Consider the following 25600-nt stretch of genomic DNA (forward strand, 5'->3'; position numbering starts at 1 on the left):
CAAACCAGCCAAGAATTCAAACACTATTTTTCTCAACCTGTTTTCTGGGTGGAGAAATAAACTGACACATGTTTCTCTCCTTGTTTAAGATTATTCACCTCATTTTTCAATTCATAGGCTCTAGTAACATTAATGGGCTGAGAATATGTTACTTTCATATTGTCCCAAATCACCTTAGTTGTCTTTGCCCATAGATAGTTTCTGCAAATATGGGGCTGCATGGAATTACATAGCCAAGTCATAATAAGATAATTTTCTTGGACCCATTTAGCAAGAGAAGGATCCTCTTGTACTGGTTTCTTTATGTCTCCCATCAGATACCTGACTTTCCCCTTCCTCTAATGGCCATCATGGGTGATTAGGCCCATTCCAAAAAGTTTGTCCCATCAAACTTTTTTTTTATCAGTGAAAATCTTTCATTAATAATAGAGAGATTAAGATACAATAGCTAAAGATTGCATAGGAAAATGCAATCTCCAGCAATCAGTTACAATTCTGCCCAATACAAAGATCTATTTGCCCCTTGTTTTGCTAGGGTATCCGCCATCCCATTTGCATCCTTTTTAACCCAACCAAACCGAGAGTTGAACTTCCTTGCAAGTGTGTCAATTTCTCTGAAAATAAACTTGAGCTTCCAAGGTGCTGATGTGATTTTTTGGCCCAAGAGATGACCAATAGAGAGTCTCCTTCAATTTCTAAGTCTGTTGTTCCTATCTGCTCAGCCATCTTTAGACCTTGAAGTAGGGCTACAGATTCAGCTTGTATTGAGTCACCATAAGCTATTGGTCCAGAGTAGAGTGCCACCACCACACCCAGATAATTTCTAAACACACCCCCTATCAAACTTTATTGTAGTAATCTAAAATGAACTATTGTTAGTAACATTTCTAGCTCCCACAAGTCCTTCCCCATATGATTTCTAGCTCCCACAAGTCCACACCCAGATAATTTCTAAACACACCCCCTATCAAACTTTATTGTAGTAATCTAAAATGAACTATTGTTAGTAACATTTCTAGCTCCCACAAGTCCTTCCCCATATGATTTAGACTCATTTCTAGTAATTCCTATGTTGGACTTCGAATGAAGAGTCACAAAATGGAAGAATCTGCACTGATCAATTCCCTTTTTACAAAAACAGCCCCTTCAAGTGTTGTAGCAACACCCAGAATAAAAAAATGGTTTATAGACAAGGAAAAAAGTTGAAGTGGAAACTATCTACCACTTGGTCCAGAAACACAGTTCAAGAAAAAACTTTAAACTCAACCCTAGAGAACTTAGAAAATTGACAACCGATCCTACTAGAGGATTCCAAACAACTACTGAGGCAGTGTTTTAAAAGCACAAGGTGCAAAAAAGGCACAAGGGCCAATTTGCACCCGAGGCACAAGGAGCAAGGCAAGGCGTGCACCTTTTTGAAGCAAGGAACAAAAATACAAAAACATTTGCTAAAAAAATAAAAAAATAAAAAAGTTAGAAAATTCAAAAAATGCAAAAAATCAAAAATAGTAAACATAATACTAATAAGAAATATAAGCTTAAATTTTAAAACTAATGGTTTAAAAAACCTATTATCTAAAATTAAAATACATAAACATAACATGTAAATCATATTCAAATGAAAATTTAAAAATAAAATCAAACATATAAAACATTTTCAAGCATGTAAGGTCCACAATCTCTTTTTTTCCTCAATTGCATTACTTCAAGTAGCTAATGTGATGTAAAACATATTACATTCCTGATTCTACGAGTTGCCTTTGTGCCATGCCCCTCGAGGCAAGCCCAAACAAGTCCATGTTAGGGTCTTAAATTCTTAATTCTCACACAAAAAATAATGATTTTATAAATTTTAATTGCCTTTTAAGAAGAAATTTTATTAAAATGAATGAATGAACAACATTAGCAAACAGGGGATTCTCGGAGCTCCGATGTCCCAGCCACTAGGTTCAAATAAAGCAAAAAGCATACAATTTTCAAAAGGAACATGCCTAGGCACACCAGGCGTGCGCCTTTTGAATGTGTTGTGCCTAGGACTTGGGAAAGGCGCCTGCCCTAAAATGCGCCTGTGCACCTAGGTGCGCCTCAAGCACGCCTTTTAAATCATTGTTCCAAGCTATATCAACCCAAAAGGAAGTATTAAAACTACCCAGAAAAAAACTGGGTACAACCTCGATCATTGATTTAAGCCCTAAATGAAAAACTAATCTACTTTCTCTGATTCTTCCTAGTCACCAAGCAACTTCTCCATGATTTCAGTACCTTGGACAGCTCCTGCAATCTCCAATGACCTCCAAGAACCAAGCGATTCAAGCTGTAACTTCCAGCCCTAAAAAATTCTCATGTAGCCAACTGGATTACACCTACGTAAGAAACCCTGGTCTGCTAGCTCTTGTACCAAGTTGTCTGTGACTAAAGAGGTTCAAACTTGTTTTGAAGAAGAAGAAGAAGTACAATCGATCAAATCTGATCTGCCACCCCAGGAGCTATTTATATTAGACACAAATAAAAGATGTGCAATGACAGGACGACCCCTGTCTATAGTAACAACATAAACACAAGCTAACAGCAACATAACAGAAATATATCATCAAGAAATAACAAGGATGTGGGACCACAAGCTGATCAAACGTTTTCTCTACAATTCTTTTGAAAAGCAGATTTTGCTTTGTTTTCTGAGGCAGTATCTTGTGCCTCTCTGTGGGATCTCTATTATGCAATTTTTGTTGGTTCATAATAGTCATTCTTAATAAATCACTTTACTACTTATCAAAAAAAATCTTCTATTAAGCCTTGTATTGCATGCTCTTTAAGTAAAATTCTATTTCTCCTCCTAGTAAGAACATTCGCTGTTCTACACCATTTGAGATTTTCATATTGATGTGTGGGGGGCCAACTGCTATTTTGTCTAGACTGGGTTTCAAATATTTTGTACTATCCATTGATGATTATACTTATACACATGGAAACAAATTTCTATTTTGGGAGGATCTTTGGGTGGGTAGTTCTCACCCAATGGGTTTGATTAGGACCTATGCTTCAGAAGTGCATTGAGAAAGTCTGAATATAATAATGTTTCTACTCTGTTGCAATTTTCTAACCCATATGAAGGCAACTTCTTTTGCTGTCTTCCAAGTCTCCTTCATGACCTGACTACACACACAAGGTCCCAAGCTGTTATTCAACATCCATCCCTTGACCAACACCAAGTCCCCTTCAACCTCAATTTATCTAAGTTCGCATGTTTAGACCTTGAGGAAGAGATGACAATTTAGCTGTCGGGGAGTCACCAACCCCTAAAGGTCTTGAGAAAAGAGCCACTATTGCACCCATTTCATCCCTGAAAACTCCACCTATTCTAGAAGGACCAGGTTTAAAATGAATTGCCATCAAAGTTCAGTTTAATTCTGCTGTTTCCTGTGGGAGTGGGGGTCCATAATTCTTGCACTGTCATCTTCAACACAGATGAGGCTGCTATCAGCTCCCAACCTCTCAGGAAGTATCCACTTTAAAATCATTAAAGATCTGAAAAGTCTTCACTCAATGGATCACCTTCTACTTGATTCCCTCTATTAGAGCTTTCAAGTGTATTTAGGGATAAAAGTCATATCATAGATTTGTTTTTGAGTCCTATTGCATTTGGAGATCCAGAAAAGCTGAGCTTTAACCTGTATCCATAGAATACAAAGAGCAAAAGACATGGATTTGGATGATTTACTACTGAAGCAGACTCTAAGGTGGTGGTTGGCTGGTTAAAGGATGATGAGAAGGCCATAAGGTCTCACAAAGGCATGCTTAAGAAGATTAAATGGTTAACAAGGAAATGCACATAAGAATACAATGGGCACAAATATCTCTGAATGGGCTACCTGACACATTAGCCAAGCAAGGGTTCAAAAGGGATCAATTGTATTGGGCCACTCAGCCCTAATTTAATTGTGCAAAAGAGGGATTAATGAAATCTGCTTTTTATCAAAATAAAAAAGAAAAAGAAAACCCAATAGAAGCTGACCAAATCTGACAGTTTATGATGCAGGAACTGAAGAGTCAAAATTGGAAATTTTATGAAATTTTATTTATTTTTTATTTTATCAATAACAGCACTTTTATTAAAAGAGATATGTAAGTTACAACCAGAAAGGAGGGGTAAAATGTCTTACCCCTCCCTTTCAAACCCGAAAAAACATATTACAGAATAGCCCAAAACAAATTAGATCTTCCTACCCCTGTTTAGCCGAGGAGTCAGCCATGGAGTTGGTACTCCTCTTAGCCCATTGAAACCTTATAGTCATGTTAGTTGCTTGATTTTCTTTCTTTCATTTGAGAACTTCCACATGCTGGACTCTTCCATCTGCAACCATCTAACAGTCAGTTGGGAGCCACCTTCCACCAACTGCTTAGCCCTTTTGACTCCTTCTACAACTGCTAGGATTTCAGCTCTCAGAGAATCCCCCCATCCTATAGGTCCTGAGAACATAGCAATAATTCGCCCTTCGTCGTTCCTAAAAATACCACCTATGCCTGAAGGGCCTGGATTTCCTTCACTACTACCATCAAAGTTCAATTTGATGAAACCCAAGTCTGGTGGAGTAGTCCAAACAGGTCTGATATCAGTAGACATAGGAGCTGACCGAGCCACTTCTTCCCAGTTTCTAATGATGTCTCCTACTGAATAGGCTTCAAAAAGCTTCAAAGACTTGACCCAATGAGCCACCCTGACATATACAAGTTCTATGAGGGCTTCCCTGCTTTTCTCTTTTTCATATAATCTTTGGTTTCTTTCTTCCCAGACCGTCCAGCAAACAGTAGCTCCAGCGCATCTCCACAAAATTTTACCTTTCTTCTTTAGACCCCTCACTGGAGTGGAACTAAACAAGCTTTGCACACTTGAAGGGGAGGACCACCTACAACCAAATAAAGAAAAAAAAACAACACCAAATATCTGAAACAAAAGGGCAAGAGACAAGCAAGTGATAGCATCCAAGATTTTAAGTAGATTCGAAATGGGTTTCAACTCAGAATCTCTGAGAGCCCTTCTAAGACCCAAGTTTCAACCAGTAGCGGAATTAGACAAGTTAGCAAATATTGCTACTGGTTCAGTTTTAAACCTAGACAGAGCAAAACAAGAGGGAAACTGCTCTTTCAAGGGAAAATCCCCCACCCAAGTGTTCCCAAAAAAGTACAGACAAACCAGAACCAAGATCGTACCTGATAAATGGAAGAAAAGACTACAGGACAGCATGAAACTACTTCCAAGGGGAGGCATTTGAAGCCCTAGATGATAGTCCCAGATCCCAACCATCTGCCTCTTGCCCATGAATATTTAGGATTATTTTAGCCCACAAACTTTCTTTTTCTTTGGACCATCTCCATAACCATTTCCCTAAAAGAGCTTCATTCTTCTTCCGCAGATTTCCTAGACCCAATCCCCCTTCACTTTTAGGAATTGAAACTAGATCCCACCTAACTCTATGATCATTTCTCTCCTCCCCAGGTTCCCATAAAAAGTCCCTCATTAAATTTTCCAACTCCCTACAAACTCCTTCTGGGATTCTGAACACCAACAAGAAATATACTGGAAGGTTTGCCAAAGTTGACTTAATCAGTGTTATCCTGCCCCTCAAAGACAAGTAGCTCTTCCAGGAAGATAGCCTTTTAGTGAACCTGTCAATCACCAGATTCCAAAACCTCCTTTTTCTGGGATTGTCTCACAAAGGAAGCCCTAAGTACTTCAGTGGCCAATGAGCTATCTCACATCCTTACACTCGAGCCCTTTCCTCTACCTCTCCCTCATTCATATTAATACCAATCACACAGCTCTTACCAAGATTTACCTTGAGATTGGTCATTTGTTCAAACACCCTAATCGCCATCTTCATATTGCACACCCAGCTAATCTCCTCTCCTCTCCATCACAAAACAGAATTGTGTCATCTACAAATTGTAGGTGAGTGACCGGAACCCTATCCCTCCCCACTCTCCAACCACTTATCAGATTTCTGGAGTTTGCCCTCTCAATAAGCCTCCCTAGCACTTCAGCAATTAGGGTAAAGAGAAAAGGGGAGAGAGGGTCCCCTTGCCTAATACCCCGCATAGCTGGAACGTGATCCACCACCTTGCCATTTACTAACACAGAATAATGGCAAGTCCTAATGCACCCTTTAATCCACTTGCACCACCTCTGCCCAAAACCACAAGACTCTAGCACTTCAACAACAGAGACCAATCAACCAGATCATATGCCTTCTCCAAGGCCAACTTACACATTAGCCCTTTCTCACCTCTACTTCTGTAGTCTTTCACACTCTCATTTGCAATTAAGATTTGGTCCACAATTTGTTTATTCGTCACAAAGCCACCTTGGTTAAGGGAGATGATCGAGGGGAGCACCTCTCTAATTCTTCTAGATAACACCTTAGCAATGATCTTGTAGAGGTTGTTAACCAAGTTGATGGGTCTGAATCTTTAAGATGAGAAGTCCCAACCTTCTTTGGTATTAAAGCAATAACAGTAGAATTCAGGCATGGGTTTATCACACATCTTTCAAAGAATTCCAAGAACACTGCTTGAATGTCAACCTTAATTATCTCCCAACAATCTTGATAAAAGGCCATCGTGAAGCCATCAGGGGCCAGGGCTTTGGATCTATCCATAGAGAAAATGGCTTCTCTGATTTCTTCCAAGTCAAACTCTCTTTCCAGCCACAACATCAACTCATTAGGGAGCTTAGGCCAATCCAATCCTTCAATCCTTAACCTCTTCTACAAAGGCTTTCTAACGATGGATTTAAAGTGTTCCACAAAAGCCCTAGCAATCTCTTGTTGTTGTGTTAAAACTGTCCCATCACCATCCAACTTAGATATGGTATTTTTCTTTCTTTTGCCATTGGCTATTGCATGGAAAAATTTTGTATTCCTATCTCCTTCCTTCACCCATTTGTGTCTAGATTTCTGTCTCTAACTTACTTCTTCTTCGAAGATTATGTCCTCCAGGCTCTTCCTTAACTCCCACCCATTTGTGGAGAGAATTTCATTCCTTAATTTTGACCTTGAGCTCTTTCAGCTTCCAATGGAAGTTCATCCCTTTGTCTTTGATTCCCAATTGACTTGCGGGTTACTTTCATTCCACCAAGTTTTCACTTTGTCTTTGAAATCCGGGTGAAGTAGCCACATATTTTCAAACCTAAAGGGAGAGGGCCCACTACCACCAATATCAGACTTACCAATCATTATTGGCCAATGATCAGAAGTAACTCTAGCTAGAACCCTTGACACCACATCTCTTCAATGCTCCTCCCAGTCTGTGGTGAACAAGAATCTATCTAATTTGGAGCAGATAGATTCAGCTTGGAGATTAGATCAAGTGAAGCTATTATGAGAAAGGTTCAATTCCTTTAACTCAAAAGCATTAATAAACTCATTGAACTTCCTCATGCCGATAGTGCTCCATTGTCTCACCTTATTGCTCTCTTCAATGAACCTTATCACATTGAAATCCCCTCCCACACATCACGGCCCCTCCCACAGACCTCTAATATCTTCAAGTTCCTCCCAAAGCTCATTCCTTTGTTTGTAATCATTGGGACCATAAACATTGGTAAGGACCCACTCAAAACCATCCGACACCTGCTTAAATTTGACAGAAATTGAGAACCTTCCCACTAATTCTTCCACTCCCTCCACTACTTCATCCTTCCGCAAAGTAATTAACCCTCCAGATGAGCCCTAGGAGGGGCTCATAACCCACCTCAATCCATCCACTCTCCACACACTTCTTGCCCACCTTTTGTCAAAAGTCATAAGTTTAGATTCCTGAATTAAAACAATGTCTGGACTTTCTTTCTTTAAAACCTCCTTTATTAAAGCTCTATTCCTTACACCCCCCAATCCTCTCACATTCCAGCTTACAATCTTCATTCCTTCCACAACTCTGCCTAGCCCCACTCCCTTTCCTTCTAGTAACCTCCTTTTCTTCCCCTCCCTTTCCTCACTCTATCCTCTGTGTTCACGTCCACTTCCAACTTTAATTTCTCAGCTTCACCTACCCTTCTCTTCCTCTTCCTCCTATTCCCACCATCTTTTTCAGCCCGTAAGTACCGTTTCAGCTCGTTTAGGTTTCTCACCTTACAACCTAACTTTTCTACAAATTCAGCTAATGACTCCAATTCTTCCTCTCCCTTCTCTTCCTTCCCCCCCCCCTACCTCACTCCTATTCCCCTCCTCCTCCTCCTTACCACTGTCCTCCTTAGTTTCCCCTTTGGTTAATTCATTTGTATCTACTCTCCCAACCCTCCCCACCTTCTCACCCCCCTCCTGTAACTCCCCAACCCCCTCAGCATCAACCTCTGGGCCATGGGTATTCAGTAAAGGGACACGACTAGGATCTGAAAGACAAACATCACAGGCAGAGCAAACATTAGTATCTAAAATCAAAACCACGGCCTTACCTGGGATTGAAGGAGAAGGAGAAGAGACAACCAACTGGGTTAGTCCATTCACTCTTCGTGTAGGGCTTATCTGGTCGGCACCTAGGCTAACTTCACCCTTGTTCGTACTTCCAAGGCTCTGTCGTTCATCCCCGTCTGTGCCATCTCTGCTCGAATTATGATGAACAACCAAAGTCCTCTTGCAGATCCCTTGTCTTAAGTTACTCTCCTGGTTTGGCTCTCCCTTACTTGGTGTAAGATTTTCCCCCTCATCTTCTAAGGCATGCTCGACAACGTTCAGCCATCCGCACCTAGTGGAGGAATTATGCAAGAAAGGATCCTCTGCGACGTGCTCTGAGAAAAGGATATCAGTATTCAGGGCATCTTCCAACTTTCCTTGACGATCTTCTCACTGATGTTCAGCTTCAACATCTGAGTCTGACATCTCCTCTGAACTGGCGCAACTTACCCATCCGTTGTCCTCATCTTCACATTCTTCCTTACTCCCCTTAGAGTACCTCGGGTTTGGCCTTACTCGTTCTGATCTGTCCTGGTTGCCTTGTCACCGGTAACCAGCCCAGCTTCCTCTTCGATAATCTCTGGTTGCCTGAAGAAAAAATTTGGTTCCCAAGGGTCGAGCCACGTGAAGAAGAAGATAGACCAAAATTCTTGTCTATCAACGGCTGAGTAGAGATTCGACTCACGTGACCACTTATAAGTCCAAAAGCTGATTGTGGCCCTTAAGCTCGGTGAGAACCGCCCGACCCGGAAATGGACCAGTTGGTTCAGAGAGTGAGGTGCGTAGCTCGAACTTAGTCTTGAGCCGAACCCCCTAGTCTGACCTGGTTACCCCTTTGACCAAGTCCGCATAGGACAAAACAGCGGTAGAGTTGTTTTGGTTTTCAAAAAAAATTGAAAACTTTTCCTCAAATGCCTCTTTGCTTTTGGCCTTAGACTTTTCAGCTTCCTCATTCAGAGAAACCTTCACTCCAACGGCTACCACATGTCCAGACTTCCTTTGCTCAAACCTGCCAACTGTAACCCATCTTGCCACGTCATCATCTCCCTCAAGCTTCAAACTCCCCAGCCACTACAACGTTTCAACTTCCAAACTCACCCAGACTTTATACCAATAGTCTTCTGCGCATATTTGTACTACCCTTGGAACTTCCTCAAGCTTCATTCCAGCAACTCTCAAGTGTGCTGCCCTCAAATCTGTGGTCTTATACGATAGAAGAACACCGCACATCGCCTGCACCAGATTCTCCAAGGTTGATTTTTTCTAGAGATGAAAGGGTAAACCCAACAACTTGAGTTTAAAGCTTCCATCTACAGCAGCAACCTCATTTGAATGAGGACACCAGTTTTTAATTCTTACAAGACCTTCACTCGTTTCCAACATAGTGAAATCCATCAACAACTCACCCACATCAAGGACTGCTTTCCTATCGTTGAAAGGAATAAGGATGACCGTCTGGTTCAATCCAAGCTTCGTTGTCACCTCTTCTAGCAACCCCTTCCAGTCCTTCACCTCCTCCCTCGCGGATAAGATATATTTCTTTTCCCAGTTTCCTTTCTCCCCATCCAATGCAATTCTTGGTTCTGGAATAGTAAATGCCACAGTTGGCTTTCCTTGGGTTCCCACTGTGTCTTCTAAGCCCAGCCTCTCTAGTCTCTTTCTTCTTTCTGTCATCTCTTCTTTCTTACTCTGTCCGCCAACTACTCTCTTTGTTTGTACCTTCACTGCCTTTGATTCCTTACTGACTAATCTCCTGTGTAGAGCATTAGCCACCGTTGTCCATCCCTGTTGCCAAACACCTTCAAGGATAACTAATATCTGTCTCTTCCTTTTGTCGTACTTCTCTTCCAAGGTAACAAACCAACCACTAGACTTCTTCCTTCTCTTAGCTGTGTATTCTCAACATTTTCCTCCCTCAGTTTGGATAATATCAACACCTTCCTGTTCAAGTATTTTATGATATTTTATTATATAATAAAATAATATTTTATGTATTTCTGTATTTTTGGACAGTATGGGTATTTTTGTCATTTTTCAATTTACTATGGGGTCCAATAATAAGGTTTAGCTTGTCTAGTTATAGTTTGTTTATGTTTAAAATTTCATATTCATTGCATAAGTAGGATTAGAGTTATTGAGTCTTCTTTGAATTGAAATAGGATATGACAACTTAGTTTGAGTCCTACTAGGATTATTGAGTCTAACAGTTTGACTCCTAGGATTATTATGAGTTTAGAGTCTATAAATATGTATTGGACATTTTACACAAAGGCAATGAATTATATCAAGTTTTCTTCAGCTTATGCTAGCTATGGTGAGTGTGATTCACATGCCCTAGAGTGATTTAGGCACCCTGTGAGTGATTCCATGTATTTTCTCTCTTCTTTCTCTCCCTATTTTTCTCTTATTCCTTCAAGAAGCCATTACAGCCATCAACAGCCATAAAATTCTGATCCAAGAAGACCATTCAACATTCTCTAAGGACTAGAACTGATCTGGTCCTACATCAGTTTACATACAACAAATCCAAAGAAACCGATTCTAACAAGGGATAGCAAGTCCATCAAGGATGCATATTCCCCCTCTAAGGCCTCTCCTAAAACCAAGATCCCAAGCCACCCCACTAGAAGAATGAACCCAAAATTTATAAATAGGTTTCATCTTGTTAGAGAAAAGATGCTCAGCAAAAAAAAAAATCTTGTTAGAGAAAAAAGAAGAATGAAATATGTCTATGAGCAAAGAGTCCCCTAGCTAGAGATTTTCCCAAAATAGAATTTTATTAGCACTTCCAGCATCATACCATCAAGCACAAGTAGATAGAAATTTTATATCTTGCCATTGTTATGGATCAAATAAGAAGCATTGTTATAAACAACAGCTAAAAAATGTCAACTTACAAGAACCAATTTACCAACAATGGTCATTCCTAGACAGATACCTTCAATTCCATAAACATTTGACCATAAAATTTCAAAAACTAAAAACAAATAAGAAAAAAGAACTCTATGCTTTAATTAGCATAGTGCAATCAATGATTTAAAAGGCGCACTTAGGCGCACAGGCAAGGCGCATTTTGGGGTATGCGCCTTGCCCAGGTCCTAGGCGCACCCCTTTCAAAAGGCGTGTACCTAATGTACCTTGCGCCTCAGCATAGGTGCTTTTTTTACTCTAATGGCTGGGCTAGGGGCTCCGCCCCCGACTGCACCCCTTGAGGCTATAAAATGTATTCTTGAAAGGCAATAAAAGTTGTAAAATCATTATTTTTTATGTGAGAAACAAGAATTTCAGACCCTAACATAGACTTGTTCGGGCTTGTCTCGAGGGGCATGGTACAAAGGTGACTCGTAGAATCAAGAATGCAATATGATTACTTTTACATCACATTAGCTACTTGAAGCAATGCAAATAAGGAAAAAAGAGATTGTGGGTCCTACATGCTTGAAAATGCTTTATATGTTTTCTTTTGTTTTTAAATTTTCATTTCAATACACTTTACATGTTATGTTTATGTATTTTAATTTTAGATAATAGGCTTTTTAAATAATTTATTTTAAAATTTAAGTTTATATTTTTTATTAACATTATGTTTAATATTTTTGAATTTTTTGCATTTTTTTTAATTTTTTTGGCATTTTTTTGAATTCTTTGACTTTTTTTTATTTTTTAGCCTTTTTTTTTGAAATTTTGTGCCTATCTTAAAAAGGCGTGCACCTCACCTTGCGCCTCAGGCGCAAATTGGCCCTTGTGCTTTTTTTGCGCCTTGCACTTTTAAAACACTGAGTGCAATAAATAGTTGCCCAAAAATGTCACACCAAAAAAAACTAGTTTATCCCAATCTAGACAGATCAGATATATAAGAATATGATATGAACTAATTTTGCAGTCCACCTTGGGAATAAGTTGGGCGGCCACCACATCAAAGAAACACTTCTTTGGCACACGTGTAGATTCTATTTTAAGGCTACAGTCGAATTAAGCTTGACTCGAGTTTGATTCTAATCGACCTCGAATCGAGTTCGAACCTTAGGGTAAGCTCAATTAGTTATCCGAGCTTGAGCTTGACCAATAAAAAGTTTGGCTTGAAAGCTCGCAAACTTGGCTTGATTAACACATACATACATACATACATACATACATACATACATACATACATACATACATACATACATACATACATAATATATGTATAATATATTATAGAATATAAAAATATCTTATATACTTATGAAAAATATGTATTTATATTCTATATATAATATAAGAATATACTATATATTACAAAAAAGAAGTATATCATATATATAGTATAAAGATATATTCATTTCTGAGCTTTCGAGCCAAATTCAAGTTCATCGAATATTTAATCAAACTGAGCTCAAATCGGAAAATGAAGTTTGAATCGAGCTCAAGATTGAACTCAAACTTAGTAGTATACTAGTATTTTAGTTGAGCCAAGCCAAGACATGCCAAAGTTTAGCTTGACTCAGCTTGATTGCACACCTATTCTATTTACAACAAAAGTAGGCATCCGCAAGCAATAAACATGGACTGAGTAATTAAAAATGAAAATGTAATATCAAAAAAATCTGCTGCTAGATACCTTAAAAGTTTTGGCATCTCCAAAATCCATCTCTAAAAATCTGCAAACATCAAACAATATCCAATTCTATCATTAGAAACTTTGGAGAAAAAACAGAAATAATGAAAAAGAGGGGGGTACCACTTTGTTTGCTAGTACCATAGAGCATAATAAAATACATTAAAAAGCACAACATATTATAAGGGAATACTTGTGGTAGATATAAACACTTTGACTTTCATAACAGACTATGGGAGCAGGTTCAATTCACACAAATCCTAATTGAGTCAGAGCATGTGAAATCCATCCCTTCTCCAATTGATTTGTTTTATGTGGGAGAAATTTTGAGTTGTGCATGGTGGTGGCAAGGTGTGATCCCACCTTTACACTGTTTGATGCGGTAGAAGATGTTATAGCAAAAAGGAAGAAACTGGAAGGTGAAACTAGGGTTGAAGGAGGAGATGGTCAGTCGAGAGGAGAACAAATAGAAGCTTTAAAAATTTAAAGGGTTAAAGGTGGAAAAGAAAAATTAAAAGGGGTTAATACAAGTGGGCCGAATAGAAGTAATATTACGATTGGGCCAAGAAACTCATGTAGGACCACTGGGGAATTGAGGTTCAAAACAAACCTTTTAAACTAACTGCAGTATGGAGTTTTTTCTGTAATGAATACAATCTATTTGTCATGGATAAAAAATACATATATAATTTTTCATTTCCCATATTCTCTAATACACCTGGCATTATGGAGAATTTGCTGCTTGAAAGATTACCTTTATTCACAAAGAAGATATTGCTTAGCATAACCATGCTAAGCATCAGGAAAAAAATGACAAAAAATGTACATGTATTGAACCTTGAAAGTATTATTTGAAGGAATGCATGAGATCATTCAGAGACTTACATGGCTTTCATTTAAAAACCAAAATTGCCTACTCAGATGTCCTAAATCATCAGCAATGTGATTTGTTAATGTTCTGTTATTTTTTTTTATAATAAGAAAATTAATTAAAGAAAAAAAGGATTACAATCAGTGAGGAGAATTACCCCAAACATTACATAAAGACAAAACCCCAACACCAATGCAAATTTTCATTAAAAAGAGATTCCGTTAAGGGTTTTCTGAGTATACTTTACTCCACTGCTTTGAAATGTGAAGAAATGGGATCCAATGGAATTTCAAATCCATGTTTGCACATCATGCCTAGTATACGTGCTACTTTAGTTCTGTGCCCACTTTGCATGTAACCCTTGTACATTATCAAGAATGTTTTCTTCGAAGGATCAAGGTTAAACCTGCCCATCTCTTCTAAGACATTTTCCATTTCTTCAAAACGATTCAGTGAAGAATACATGACCATCTTAGAATGGTACAAGGACCGACATATTCTCCACCCAGCAGATTCTGCCCGTCTTATAAAATTTTCAAGTTTGTCAGCCGTATTGCATTTGAAATAATTTGCGATGATTGCACGCATAATTTTTACTGTTGTAACTGAAGTGTTGTGCTCGAAAGCCTGGTGTATGTAATTGTCCATCCCTTCCACCAAGTTCTCTTGCGCATAAACCTTAATTAACATTGCATTCAACCAAGGTCTATATTGTTCTTCTTGAATAAGCTTCATTAGTTCCTCAATCTTTCTAACTCTATCCTTATCAGAACTCTTGCAGTAAGCAATTATCATTGTTCTAATCAATGGCACTTCCTTCTTATTGACATGGTCCTTCACCAATGCATAAATACTCTCCATCTTCTCCAAATCACCAGAATGTGCATACCCTCGAAGCATTAGCAAGTAAGTGTTAATATCAGGCTTGACATTGCTCGCCTTCATAATCCTGAAAGTCTTCTCCATTTTGTCCCACATCCAAGCTGTAACATATCCAGCAATTAAATGATTGTATGTACTTACATTAGGGAAGAGGTCCAACTGATTTATCTCACTGAATGCTGTCTCCATGTGATCTACCATCATCTGTCTACCAAAAATTGAAATAAGCATGTTATATGTTACAACACTAGGGCTACAGTTTTGTTCTCTCTTTAAGTCTCGGAACACCGCCTGAGCCTTTTCAGCAAATCCGTTGTACATATAAGCACCCATCAATGCATTATAAGTACAAGTTGATTTAATTCCCCTATTAGCAGCATCATTAAATAATTCCAAGGCAAGATCAACATTCATAGCTCTACCAGCAATGGTTATACCCTTTACATATTCCTTCAGTACCATTGGAATGCCATTATCAACCTGTTTCCTCCTCCAATTAAATACCTGCAGAAAATTAAAAGAAAATGAAACAAATGTAAACGATAAACAGACCAAGAAATTGTTCTTTTTTTTGTTTGTTTGACAAGTTCCATCTTACTCATAAAAGTTTACTCAGTTTGTTCTTTCTTTGTTTCACCCAATATATGCAGATAGCAAATGAGAAATGAAAACATAGAACAACCCAGTTGAAGGAAAACAAAATATTTTATACACAATAGTTCTTTTGAATGCCTTCAGAGCCTATAAAAACAAAATCTGGCAAGAAAAGTACCTCTAGTGCCAACCGAGGCAATGAACTCAACTGCCTCAACAGCTCAACAAATGCATCTCCATCAGAATAACTCTGAAATAATGAAACGGCTTCATTTGCCTCTAAATTCCCAGAGATGCTCTTCGGGTCTTCTTCGGCATCCGCTGCTACCAACTTGACTGCTAATTTTGACACCCTCTTCCGTAGAATTTCTCTATAGCCGATTTTGCCTGATGAACCGGGCTTCTCTGATAATAAAGTAATTGTATTATTGCCTAACGAATGAGGCTTATTTTCAAATAAAGCAATTAGCCTGGAAATTTTCTCATTGCAGGAATAAGGTTTCTGAACGGAGAATTCCCTAACAAATCTGTTGTTCAGAGTCCATGGAATCCTGTAGAGGGGATTGATTAGGGATTTGGGATTTGTGAGGGAACATCTATGCAGAAGCAGCAGCTCCACTTTGACCTCTGAGATTCTCCAGGCTCGCTGCATTGAATAGTAGGAGCGTTTGGTAGGAGTTTCAGTGGTTTATGGACTGAAAAATTGATTCATCTGAAAACCTGAATGTCAAAGGATGAAGAAAGGAATGAGAATATCACCGTCAATGTTATACAACGGAATGAATACTATTAAAAATATTTAAGTTCTGTTAAAACCTTGACCGAAGCTTTAAGACAGGTTTAGAAAGTAAAAGAAAGAGAGGAAGGGAGGGGAGGTAAATGGATGGGTTCAGTTGGATGTGGGTTGAGTGCCAAGTGCCAACCATCCCAATTAGACCTACACCCACTAGTGAGTGACCCATACTAAATAAAAACGAAAATTTATTGCTAGAAGGGAAAAAACATTACAACATAACTAGGTGACAAGATGTCACCCCCTCTGGAGTACATCAATAAATCCACAAAACAAAGAACCCATATTAATTGCTTATCTATTTTAAGAGAAGACGAGATTTTATCTGTTCTTGTGACTACCACGTGCCATATATGGGTTGGGTAAACCTGCATAACCAAAAATCCATTTTAAGACTTTTTTTTTGTCCTTCTTATGACTGCCACATGGCAGATATGGGCTGACCAAACCCTCATACCCAAAAATACAGGAAATTGCAAAAAGCAATGCAAGAAAGTTACAGGAAATTGCAGGAATTTTGCAGGAAATGCAGGAAATTTGAGGGATATACAGAAAATTGCAAGAAATGCAGAAAATTTGCAGGAAAATACAGGAAATTAAGAAAAATGAAAGAAATGCACAAATCTAAAGGAATGTACAAAAATACAAAATTTTACATTAGCCTATTCTATATAAAATATGAAAAAAAAAAAAAACTCAAATTCAAAGATACCAAATAAAAGTTAACCTCTCAATTGTGGTATGAAAATATAAACAAAAGATAAGAAATACTCAAATTCCACATAAACTAACACTTGTGGTATTAATACCTTTAAGAGGGCTGAAAATATCCATGACAATATTTATTTTTACTCTCTTATCCTGGGTTGTCTCTAACAAAAAAGTTGAACTACCATCCATAGTTTTCAAGGCACCAAGGCGAGGCTAGGTGACAAGGGGCGCCTTGTCGCCTAGTCGCCTAGGCGCTTACCTAGGGTAGTTCCCTAGGTACCATAACCATATTTCCTTAAGAATTATTCATAATTTTCATGAGAAAAGTAGAGTTCATGTTAAAGTATAGAAAATCAACATATTTATTAGAAGAAAAAGAAGGAAAAGAAATTTCAAAAAATATAGGGGCTGAACCCTTATTTTTGTTATAGGAAAATAAGAAAAGAAAATATGCTGATCAGAAAATGTGTTGATTAGACAAAATTTTAAGTTCTTCCTTACTTATTGGTTCGGTTTTAAAAGTCTTTGAGGGTTCAATACAACATTTAGCAATGTTTATATTGATTAAACCCTAACAAATAAGAAAATAATAAAAAGAAATTAGTATATAAACACACAAAATGAATATTTTAGTTTAATAGTGCATATTTTATAATTATAATGTCAAAAAATAAAGAATAAAAAAGTATTTTATAATACATAGTACAAAACTGTTTGGCGATTAGGTGAGGCGAGCCTAAAAGGGTGCCTTGTCGCCTAGGCGTCACCTTGACAACTATGCTACCATCTACCACCACAAGAACAAAAACATGTTTCATGGTATCCTGGACCCAGCCCAACCCGTAATATAATATAATATACATATATGTATTATAATATAACGTATTATGTTTTATGCTATATATACACAAGTATATTATTTTATATAAAATATAAAAGTTTTAAGTTTTATTTTAACATATAAGTAAATATTTATGAATTGAAACGCATATGTCAACACTTTGAGTCAATTCAATATGAGAATTGTCCTCCTAAGGAAAGCCTTGTATAGATGAAGGCAAAGCCTTCATTCTCATTCCCTAAGCAATGTGGGACTTGGGAAAATACTCAATTGCTGCACTAACTATTTAGTGTTGTTTCAAATCCCACATTGCTACAGAATGGGAAGGAAGGCCTTGTCTTCATCTACGAAAGGATTGATAACCCAAGCCAAAGCCTAACAATTAAATGAGGTCCATGCCTTACGTTTTGTGCCATAGGCCTAAAGATTAGCCAAGCCCAATTTAACTTTGGGTTGTGTAATTTTTTTTGTATGGGTTCTATTTATATGTTATTAAATTTAAAAAAAAATTAATAATTAAACTTTTATTATTTGATTTCATGGGCCCAAAGTCATTACTCATTAAACCTATCTTAAAGCCCTTATAATTGGTGTTGGGCTCAGTCCAGCCCATGATAACCCCTACTCTTTAATAAATCAAGTGGGTTCTTTTTCTTATTATTCTAAGTCTAACATCCCAAGTTTGTTATTTTCTCATTTCTTTTCCTAATGGATTTATTTTATTTTTTATTGCTTTTTTTGTTGTAATGGATCAAATTAACGAAGTTGTTTACATCTTCTAAATTATTTTTATTTTTTTATTGGAAATGATAACTTCATTAATGAGATCTTTTTAAAAAAGAGACATCAACCCCTAGTATAGGGTGTTCAACCAATACAAGATGAATTTCAAAGCTGCCCAAAACATGTTCTCCCTAACTGCCCCTTGTTTTGTTAAAGTATCTTAGCCCATTAGCTGATCTTTTTTAACAACTTAAAGCAAGAATCCACCTCCCTTATTACATTGTATATTTCCCTTATGAGTTGTCTATGTATCCAGGCTCCCAAACAACTGATTGCATCCATTCAATTACCAATTTGGAATCCCCTTCTGTCATGGTTTAAAATGTTGATATCGATGGAAATGTCGCTTACCAAAATATAGGACATATGTCGGAAATGTCGAGGGGAAATATTGTAAAAATTAGAGACATTGTGGAAATATACAAAGATATTTTGTAAAATGATATAAGAAACATTAATACATATTTCTAGACTATTATCTTATTCCCAACCATTATATAAAGCTAAGAAACCAAGATTAATAACAAATTAGTAAATGACGATTTACTGATTTATTATGCATTTTGATGTTTTTACAAGGTTATCTGATATTTTCTTTTCTTATTTTTAATTCTGATTTATTATAAATTCTAATATATTTATTTCACAGTAGTAAATAGAAATACATTTATTCTGATTTTTCAAATACTAAAGTTATAATACATTATGTTTTATTATAAATTTAATAAACTGATTCTCCTTTTTGTAGTATTAAGATTATGATAAATTCTGATTTCTTATAAAACTTAATGAATTTATTATGATTTTTAATACTAAATTTATAATAAATTATGATTTAGTATAAAATTTATTAAATTTATTCTGATTTTTTATATTAAATGTAGAATATGATTTATTATAAAATTTAATAAACATTTTCTGATTTTAATAAATATTTTAAAAAAATACTAACTAGTTAATATTTATTACTTGAAAAGTATTTTATGTTTTATATTATAAAGTAATTAATTTATTCTTTTGTTTTTACATTTTGTTAATTCTTTTTTATAAATATTTTATTTGAAATATTAAATTGAAATTATTAATGGAATAATTTATATTAATATACTGTATTATATTAATATAATATACTAATATATTATATTATTAATGTACATTAGTCGACATTAGTTGACATCCTGTCGACATAATAGGAAAAACTGTATTTTTTTTGGTTATTTGGACCGATTTGGTCGACATTTCCGAAATATAGGAAATGTCGACCAAAATAATGTAATTTTTATATTACCATCCATTTTAATGTCGGTGAGCCTCGACATCAACATATGTCGGGTGACATTAGCAACTTTTGAAACCATGCCTTTCTATTTCAATTTAGTGTAGTCCTAACTGTTTCGCAAATCTTACCCCTTGAAGCAAAGCCATGACCTCTGCTCTCAAAGAATCTCCCACTCCTATTGGACCTGAGTACATAGTAATTATTCTGCCTTCTCCATCTCTGAATACACCCCCTATACCTAATGGACCTGGATTACGTAAGAGCTTCCATCAAAATTCAGCTTCGCCCTTTGTTGTGTTGGTGGAATCCAAACTTCCAGTACTACCAGCTTGAACGGAGAAGTACCTGAAGTAGCACTCCATTTCCTGTAGATATCATCAACTAAGACATTTGTAAACAGATCCATTGTTTAAAATAGAGAAGTACCTGCCATAGCACTCCATTTTCTGTAGATATCATCAGCTAAGACATTTGTAAACAAGATCAGCTGTTTTCAGCCAGTGAATCACGCTAATCATTATACTTTCTACAATGTCCTCCTTGGAGCTATACTCATTCTTAAAAAATCTATTGTTTCTTTCCTCCCAAATTGACCTAAGTATAGCTGCTCTTTTAGCTCTGCACATTACTGTTCTGCGCTTATTTGATTGCCTAAAGAAATGTGGGTCAAAGAGGCCCACCACATTCGAGGGAGGTGTCCACTTGCAACCAAAGAGAGAAGAGAACCCAAACCAAATAAAGAGCACAAATGGACAGGAGATTAAGATGTGTGGTCGACTCACCAAAATCCAAGTAGATATGACAAACATGGGGTGAAAGGCAAATGTTTGGCCTTTTTCTTTGCAGCAAATCCAAGGTGTTGATTTTTTGGAGTACAACTTCCCAGAAAAAAGCCCTAATCTTTGGAGGTATTGGACTACACGAAACCTCCTTTGTTGGAAAGTTCCTGACACTATTAGAGGACTGAATGAGAACATCAAAGAAGGAAGAGCAGGTGATAACCAAACGGAAAAGGTTTCCAAATTCTACTATCCAAGCAAGACTGATCCAAGTAAACCGTCACTAAGAGAGTAATAAGTTCATCAACCAGCCCCATTTTTTACTCCCTTAACCCTCTCCTTAGACCTATATCCCATGAGTTATTTGTAAAGAACGAAGAAATCACTTTTCTTCTATTTTCTGAAATAGAACAGATATGGGGAAACCTATCTCTAAGGGAACTCCCACCAACCCAAATATCTTCCAAAACAACAATTTGTTACCTGAACAGACATCATATTTGAAATAAATAAATAAATAAATAAAGCATGTAGGGAAAAATACAAGGAATAGCTTTCCAAGGGGAGCAACGAGAAGCCCTACGGTCAAGATCCACATCCCAACCATTGTCTGCCAATCCATGTATACTCACAGTGACTCTATACCCAGTGTTTTAAAAGCGCGAGGCGCAAAAAAGGCGTAAGGAGCAAGGTAAGGCGCACGCCTTTTTGAGGCAAGGCGCACAATTTAGAAAAATCTAAAAAATCAAAAAATCAAAAAAAAAATATAAAACATAATATTAATAAAAATATAAACTTAAGTTTTAAAATAAATGTTTTAAAAAACCTATTATCTAAAATTAAAATACATAAATGTAATATGCAAAGCATATTCAAATGAGAATTTAAAAATGAAATCATACATATAAAACATTTTCAAGCATATAAAAACCCACAATCTCTTTTTTTCTCAATTGCATCAAGTAGCTAATGTGACATATTACATTCATAATTCTACAAGCCGCCTTTGTGCCTCGCCCCTCGAGGCAAGCCCAAACAAGTCCATGTTAGCGTCTTAAATTCTTAGTTCGAAAATCCCCTATTTGGTAATGTTGTCCATTCATTCATCCTAATAAAATATCTTCTTAAAAGCTATTAAAACTATAAAATTATTATTTTTTGTGTGAAAAGTAAGAATTTAAGACCCTAACATGGACTTGTTTGAGCTGGCCTCGAGGGGCATGGCACAAAGTCCGGGGGCGGAAAACCCTTGGCCCAACTGCCAAACTCAAAAAAAACAAAAGGAAAAATCAGCAAATTTTCAAAAGGCGCACGTCTGGGCTAAGGCGCAAAATGGGTTGTGCCTATGAGCCTAGGCGCGCCTTTTAAATCATTGTCTATACCATAGTCTATCATGTCATTGTCTATACCATAGTCTATCATGTTCTATCAGTAGTGTTTTAAAAGCGCAAGGAGCAAAAAAAGCGCAAGGGCCAATTTGCGCCTGAGGTGTAAGGCGAGGCACGCGCCTTTTTAAGAAAGGTGTAAAATTTCAAAAAAAAGGTAAAAAAATGCAAAAAATTCAAAAAAACATTAAACATAATGTTAATAAAAAGTATAAACTTAAATTTTAAAATAAATTATTTAAAAAGTCTATCATCTAAAATTAAAATATATAAACATAACATGTAAAGTGTATTCAAATGTAAATTTAAAAATAAAAGCAAACAAATAAAGCATTTTCACGCATGAAAAACCCACAATCTCTTTTTTTCCTTAAGTGCATTGCTTCAAGTAGCTAACGTGCATTCTTGATTCTATGAGTCGCGTTTGTACCATGCCCCTTGAGGCAAGCCCAAACAAGTCTATGCTAGGCATACCCCAAAATGCGCCTCGCCTGTGCGTCTAGGAGCGCCTCAGGCGTGCCTTTTAAATCACTGTCCATCAATTGTCTCCATAGCCATTTTTTTATGGTTCAGTCTCCATAGCTATTTCCCCAACAAAGCTATATTCCTTAATCTAATATTCCCAACCCTATTCCTCCTTCAACCCTACCCACTTCACTAGGTGATCCTTCTTGTATCCACCAATTCCCACAGAAAGTCCCTCATGATCTTCTCCATCTAGTTTAGACCTGTTCATGGGCTGGGTCAGGCTTTACCTCTACATTAACAGAATATGTTTAGGCCCAAGCCCAAGCCCGGTCCAACCATCGGACCTAGGCCTTGAGCCCAAGCCCGGTCCTCATATAAAGCCCGAAGCCCAATCCTTTTTAATTCAATTAAAAGATGTCTTATTTATACTAAAAGACCTCAAAACCTAAATGATTAATGAAGTCTCATTATTACTTGAAAAAAGAGAAGAAAAATAAAGAAAACAAATTATATATATGCTTTTTTATTATATAAAATATATTTTATTAATATAATACATTATCAAGTCGGGTTCGGGCTCAGGCTGGGCTTTTTTGAGAAAGCCCAAGCTCAGCCCAAAAAAAAGTCGGGCCCAATATTTTAGGCCCGAGCCCAAGCCCACGGGCCTAAAATCTTGTCCAAGCCCGACTTAGATCAGGTTGGTTTGGGCCAGCCCGTCGGGCTACCCGGCCCATGAATAGGTCTAATCTGGTTTGCCACTTTCACTGGTACTTTTAATATAGACAAGAAGTACACCGGTAAATTGGCCAATGTAGACTTGATTAAAGTTATCCTTACACTTAAGGAGATGTAGTTCCTCTTCCAATTTGCAAGTCTCTTAGTGAATCTTTCATTTACTAGGTACCAAAAACTCTTTGCATTTGGATCTCCTAAAGGTAGTCCCAGGCCCACCTCGCATCCCAACACTCTAGCTAGATTGTCCACCTCTTCCCTCCCTAGGTCTACTCCTGCCACACAACTCTCTTCTCAGCTAACTTTGAGATTGGAAATTTTCTCAAACTGGTGAACTAATCATTTTAAATTTAGGAGCTCTTCATCTTCCCCTTCACAAAATAGGATGATGTCATTTGCAAACTATAGATGTATCACCACCACTTCCTCCCTCCCAATCCATGTCACCACCTCTAATCACATTGTTAGCAGCTGCCCTTGAGATCAACTCACTCAAAACATCAGCTACTAAGCTGAATAGTAAGGGTGACAATGGGTCTCCCAGTCGTTTCCCATCCCAAACACCAGTTATGCTAAAATTATGAATATCAAACTAATAAATTCTAGCCTTACGGTGATGGATTAAAAAAACTACAGTAGGGAAAGGATTTACCAGAGTCGATATAGCCTGAGATTGAATACTGCAACGGTAATCGTTTCTGATCTTTTTTTCGAACTGGTAAACGACTGACGAACGGTTGGATTTCGCCGCTACGGGAAGTTGCAGTGACGATGATGAGTTTTTAGATCGGTAACAAGGGAAAGAGAGGAGACGCTTAGAGGGAGGCTCGCCGCCTCTGTATCGAGTCTGATGGGGAACAACGAATATGGAGAAGTGCGACGGTGAGAAACTCAAGGCGGCCGCCGCTGGTTCGCCTTCGGAGGGAGAAGACGATGAACAGTGGACTTCTCCAGAAAACCCCTCGACAGTGGTCTCGTCGGCCCCCTGGCGCTTGGTTTGTTTCGTTGGAGAGGGAGAATGAGCGAGAGGGACTGAGGGAGTGAATGGGAGAGGAGGCTACTGGAAAGATGAGAGGATACGCCGGAGCTGAAAGGGTTACTGCCGCTGGTTTTTCTTTCTTCGAAGGAAGAAGATGGTGAAAATCACCTCACTGCCGTCTCTCTCCCTGTTAGGGCGAATACAAAGCTTCGGTTGAAGTCATATGAGAGGCAGGGGCCTTTTTGTACTTTTAGGGAATACGAGGGGTAGTATTGTAATTTTGGAAAAGTATGATCAAAACGGGTCAAAGGGCAGTCAAACCAGGGTATAGACGGCTAAGGTTTTGGGTCAAGAATGGAGGGTTGAGATGGTTCTGACCGTAGATGGGGTTCTGTGTGTGAGGGCTAGTGAGATGGTCTGAAATGGAATCTTTTTAGATGAAGAGGAAAACAGGGGTACTTGTGAATGAAAGTTCATGAGGAGGGATTTTTGGACATTCCGAGTTGATTGGTGGGGTCAGATTGGCCCAGTTGGGCTTGGATTAGTCAGATCCGAAAAGGGTTTGATTCGGTTAATCTAAAGGTTCAAAATAGAATCTTTGTGTGATGAAGGGCAAATGAAGGTAGTTTTGGGTGAAATTTCATAGGGTATTATTTCTAGGTAACCCGAGGTGATTGGTAAGGTTAGGTTGGGTCAGTTGGGCCTGGATCGGGTGGGCTTGGAATCTGATCAATCAGAAGCCTTAAAATGGAATTTTGGTGCGATGGAGGGGTAAGAAAAGGTGTTTTGGGATGAAATTTTACGGGTGGGTATTTGGAGGTTTCTGGGGTCTGATGGTTGTATCTGATCTAATGGTTGAGGTGTAAGTGAGGGTTGATCGGGGTCATTAGATAGGTATAAGGTAGGTTTAACGGTGGATCTAAGGGCTTTTGGGGTGAAATTTGGGTTTTCTAGGTTTCTGGGTGTTTTGGAGAGGTCAAAAAGGTCTGATCGGGTGTTTGGGGTGAATCGGAGGCTTAGGCAGCAGACCGAACAAAAATCGTGTGCTAATAGGAAAACTAGGCTCGAAACAACAAAGACCAAAAGAAGCACACAAAGATTTTTGTGAAGGGTAGGCTCGAAAGTGGAGCAAAATGAGGAAGGAGGGCTGAGACGAAAAAGAGTTCTCGTGTAGCAGCATTTCATCATGTTCAGGCCATTTTATTCTTAGTAAAGTAACATTTCCAAGTATCAAGAACCTTAGGAATCAAGGTACATTTGTCGTAAAAAAAAAAAAAAACAAAAAACAAAAAACAAAAAACAAAAAAACAAATGATAATATGAAAAGTACTCATTTTGGAAGAAAGACCCCTCTTAGGTATCAGAAACCTTGCGGAATCAAGGTACATTTGCTATAAAGGAGGGCACTAGAATCCAATAACAACACAACATCAAAAGTAATTCAAGAGCAAAATAGTTAAGC

The 25600-nt window shown here is 37.6% G+C and overlaps 1 protein-coding gene across 6 annotated transcripts in view; it reads right to left on the reverse strand.

Moving 5' to 3' along the window:
• LOC104596847 (pentatricopeptide repeat-containing protein At2g30780-like) overlaps positions 1-24339 on the reverse strand; it is a 32512-nt gene extending 8173 nt beyond the window's left edge. The window contains exons 1-4 of one of the 6 annotated variants that reach the window (XR_735110.3): positions 23812-24339; positions 15567-16108; positions 14070-15298; positions 13045-13084 (exon numbers count right to left, since the gene is read on the reverse strand). Coding sequence is in view for 5 of the 6 variants with exons in the window: in XM_010258175.3 (XP_010256477.1) it covers positions 14156-15298; positions 15567-16040 (1617 nt within the window). In the remaining variant the exon portion in view is untranslated. The other 5 variants (XM_010258175.3, XM_010258174.3, XM_088887980.1 and 2 more) reach the window with 5 other exon arrangements.
• Positions 24340-25600: the final 1261 nt, after the last annotated feature.

This window comes from Nelumbo nucifera, chromosome 5 (assembly GCF_055504915.1).
Source record: "Nelumbo nucifera cultivar China Antique chromosome 5, China Antique-T2T, whole genome shotgun sequence".
Classification (NCBI taxonomy): Eukaryota; Viridiplantae; Streptophyta; class Magnoliopsida; order Proteales; family Nelumbonaceae; genus Nelumbo; species Nelumbo nucifera.